A 4,499-nucleotide genomic window follows, 5' to 3' on the forward strand; every position below is an offset into this window, starting at 1 on the left:
GATACCAAAAATAATTTATTCTTTGATATGGCAGTTTATAGAAAATGCATTTCATCATTATAAATATACACATTGCAGAACTGTATTAATGCTGATAACTCGATATTTAGTAGTAAGAAAAGTTTTGGGAAAAATGAGGTTGTTTCTCAGCATGTCATCAGGATTCAGGATCAGAGGGAGAAGAGAATCAAAGGGAAGAAGAAGGGAACACATACTCATCATAGCACACAATTTTGTATATATATTTATGCATGAAAATAATACACACACATATATAGAACTCAAGTAGAACATAAATCTAGGAAGTTACTGGGATACAAATCTCAAATAGTGATCAAGATTTTCAAACATCGCTCTTGATGGAGGAACTATATCCAGATTGATCATCGTAATACTTGGACCACAACATAACGCCTCCATACTTGTGAGAATCCTTGATGGCTGGAAGCACTTGGGAAGTGAGATCGGTTGCAGGAATGAAGCCACTTCCAGCTGCTGCAGGAGCAGCAGGAAGTCCTAGGAAAATCTTTGTAGCTGGGATATCAGATGTCCACTGCGCCCAGGCACTTTCAAGATCATTAATACTACCAGGAGTGTATTGGCAAGGAGGGTTGTTGTAGAATTGAACCCAGACATAGTCAAACAAACCAGTTTTAAGGGCATCTCCGACCCAAGCATCAGGAAAGGGACATTGAGGAGCTGCAGTTAGGTACACTTTCTTCCCCTGATTGCTGTAATCAGATAGGTACCTTGCCAAATCATCCCAATGTAGGTTGCTGCCTCCTTCGATATCAAAGTCAATTCCATCCAAAACAGCGTCGCCAAGTGGGCGAGAGGAGGATTGTCCCCCCAAGAAGTTATCCCAAAGATAAGTAGCAACCTGTCTAGCATCATCGGACGAGGTAAGGGAGTAGCTCCCTGCCCCTCCTCCGATCGAGAGTATCACCTTAATACCTTTGGCTTGACATGATTTGACGTCGGAGCTTATGCCGGTACACCCATTATTGGATGGATCACAATGACCAGCAAGGTTAATGACAGGAGTCTGACCATTTCCAAAAGTGGCTAGAAAAGCTAAATTCACGTAGTCATAGTTTCCTGTGGCACAAGTCTCTGCCAAGGTGCCCTCATTTCCATTTTGACCCCAGTAGATGGATATTCCTCCTGCATTCGAACTCACTGCAAGTGCTAGTATTTCTAGGCAGAGAAACACTACTACAATCTGGGACTTGAATGCCATCTTTTTTCAGGTCTGCTGGAATTTGAAGCACGGATGATCAGATGAATAGGGTTTTAGTGACTTGTTTTGCTTGACTATTTCAGAGAAAAGCAAATGCTTTTTATAGGGTAATGGTGGGCTAATAATGATGTTTAGCATCTTGTTTTGGTGCTAGGAGTGCGTGGCTTAAGGGTTACTTGGGCTACATTACAGCTCATGCTTCTTTTTTCTAATCTCAATATTAATATTGTGTGTTAAAACTTACGTACACGGCCGTTTAGATTTGAAGCAATTAATTTTTGGATCTCCACATGTTCATGCTCTTTTTAAGATTGTCGCATCTCTTTGTTTTTCAGTTTGTGTATTGACTAATGACTTGGTGAAATTTCGGTGTCGTTTGAGTCGCATGCTGTTCTGGAAGCCCTTGGTCTCCAACACCAACCACATGAAAGTTCTTTATAATTTGATCTCTTCTCGAGTTTTAATTTGGAGTGACCTAATTGTTGTTATCTATACCTTCCAATACTAATTAACTAAACAATCCCTATGAATCACTTCTCTAATTTGTCCACTTCATAGTCAGCCCGGCCGATTATGCAACATGACCGTTAAATTATTGAATCTTTTTACTTTAATCTCCAAAAATTTTGTTTATTTTAATGATCAAGCTGTGTTGAAAATTAATATCAAGATTTTTAGAAACTATAATATATATATAAAAATAAAATCTAGATTTTTAATTTTGTCAAAAAGCTAATTTCGAACTAAAATACTTTATAAATGATAGCCAAGAAAAACCATAACTCTTATTTGAATGATTTTTATCAGTCAAAATAGTCTCTCAACCTGCAGGTACCCTTCTAGAGATCGAAGGGAGTCACACAAACTCATGTAGACTGCAATACACAACATGCGCACATACAGATCAATGTCTCCTTTATTAAATTATAAGTCAAAATTCAGTTCACATGTGTACAAATCAGTCTGTTAGTCAATTATGTTAGTTAGCTAGTCTGTTAGTCTGGTATGATAATTAGCTATCAATGTATGTGTATAAATAGAGGTCTGATTCATGTAAAAAGATATCAACGAATACGATGCAAATTCTTCATTTTCTCTCTAATATTTTTCTCTCTGCTTTCCTGCAACTCTTTTCTTCATATTCTGATATGGTATTAGAGAAATAAACTCTGATTTTGTTCCCTTTTCTCTTTTCTCTAATATGAGTTCTTCCGCACTTGCAAACACTTTTGAGTTCACATCTTCAAACACTTCTATGTCCAACAATTCTATGCTTGAGGATTTTTCCAATCCCTATTTTCTTCATCATGGAGAAAGCCCTGGTTCGATCTTGGTCTCTTAGCCTTTGAATGGTGAGAACTATTATACGTGGAGCATATCAATGTTGACACCTCTCAATGCCAAGAACAAGACGGGGTTCGTGGATGGAACGTTCTCTCGACCTCAAAATCAATCTGATCCACTGTACATTCTGTGGTTTCGTTGCAACAACATGATTTTTTCATGGATTCTTAATTCTCTTACAAGAGAAATTGCTGCCAGTGTCATCAGCACTTCAATTGCTGAAGAAGTCTGGAGGAATCTAAAAACAAGATTCACTCAAGGTAACGGTCCTAGCCTATTTCAACTCAAGAAAGATCTTGCTTCATTAGTTCAAGATCAATCTTCAGTAAGTTCCTACTACACGAAATTGAAAGCTGTATGGGATAAGTTTTCCACAGTGAAACCAATTCCTAGTTGTTCTTGTAATCCTGGCTGTTCTTGTGGAGCTTTAAAGACAGTAATTGATCAACATAAAAAAGAATATGTTGTTCAATTTTTGATGGGTCTAAATGACTCTTTTACACACATTCGAGGGCAAATTCTCTTAATGGATCCAATGCCATCCATTGACAGAGTTTTATCTCTTACTTTACAAGAAGAGAAGCAAAGAAAGGTGGTGGGATCATCTTTGATGACTGAAACTGCTGCTTTGTTCAGCAAGAATGTTAATGTTCCTGACACAATGATCAAGAATTATCAGAAGCAACTAAGCCAGTTTGTACTCATTGTGGTCTTACTGGGCATACAGTTGATAGATGCTACAAGTTAAACAGATTTCCACCTGGGTATCGTCAGAATCCAAGAACCAAACCACCTTCTGCACATCAAGTTTCATTATCTTCTACTGGTTTTGATGAAGCATCCATGGCTTTAGATTCAACTCCTCATTTCCCTTTCACCAAAGAACAATGTCAACAACTTCTTTCCTTTCTACAACCTTCCTCACAAACAACTCAGCCTAGAGCAATGAATGCTATGAGCAACTTACCTTCTGTTTCAAACTCTTTGAGTCTATCAGGTATGATTAATTCACCTGATTTTGTTTCTAAGCAATCAAATTCCTGGATAATTGATAGTGGTGCTACTGATCATATGGTCAGTTCTATTTCGCATCTCACTACAATTACCTCTGTTATAAACACTTCAGTAAAGTTACCAAATGAAACATGTGTCCCTGTCACACACGTTGGAACTGTAAAACTTTCAGATTCATTAGTTCTTCATAATGTTTTATATGTTCCATCTTTTTCTTTTAATCTCATCTTAGTCAAAAGGCTCACAGAAAATTCTTGTTTTTTTTTTTTTTTTTTTTCTGTTTCTTTCTCATTATTGTTTCATACAGGACCTACACTCATGGAAGACGATTGGAGTGGCTAAACAAGTAGCTGGGTTATATTTGTTGCAAGCATCTGTTATGGATTCTAGTGTATTTTCTGCTATAAATCTTTCTTCCTTTGATCTTTGGCATTTTAGGCTAGGCCATCCCTCTGTCAATAAGATTCAAACACTACATAAGTTGCTCCCTGATATACATACTCCTTCAAATTTCAATTGTAATATCTGTCCATTGGCAAAACATAAAATATTGCCATTTCATACTAGTCATTCCATTAGAAATAAATTCTTTGACTTGATACATTGTGACATTTGGGGTCCTTTCTCTGTTGAGTCAATCATTGATTTTAAATATTTTCTTACAATTGTGGATGATCATTCACGTTGTACTTGGGTATATCTAATGAAAAATAAATCTGACACTCGCTCTCTAATTCAGTCATTTTTTAAACTCATAGAGACACAATTTGATATTCATATCAAAACCATAAGGACTGATAGAGGGGCTGAGTTTGATATGCCAGATTTTTATTCTTCTAAAGGAGCCCTACATCAACAAACATGTGTTGCTATATCTCAACAAAATGGTGTAGATGAGAGT

At 36.9% G+C, this 4,499-nt stretch overlaps 1 protein-coding gene across 1 annotated transcript; it reads right to left on the reverse strand.

Moving 5' to 3' along the window:
* Nucleotides 1-229: 229 nt before the first annotated feature.
* On the reverse strand, nt 230-1,427 carry LOC121250682 (acidic endochitinase-like). The gene has a single exon (XM_041149868.1). It carries the CDS (start codon nt 1,238-1,240, stop codon nt 344-346), a length of 897 nt encoding a protein of 298 aa, XP_041005802.1. The 5' UTR covers nt 1,241-1,427; the 3' UTR covers nt 230-343.
* Nucleotides 1,428-4,499: the final 3,072 nt, after the last annotated feature.

The sequence above is a fragment of the Juglans microcarpa x Juglans regia genome, chromosome 1D (genome assembly GCF_004785595.1).
Source record: "Juglans microcarpa x Juglans regia isolate MS1-56 chromosome 1D, Jm3101_v1.0, whole genome shotgun sequence".
Lineage (NCBI taxonomy): Eukaryota > Viridiplantae > Streptophyta > Magnoliopsida > Fagales > Juglandaceae > Juglans > Juglans microcarpa x Juglans regia.

Excerpts from the sequence above, each read along its gene's own strand:
- LOC121250682 (XM_041149868.1), bottom strand. The coding sequence starts at position 1,240 with ATGGCATTCAAGTCCCAGATTGTAGTAGTGTTTCTCTGCCTAGAAATA.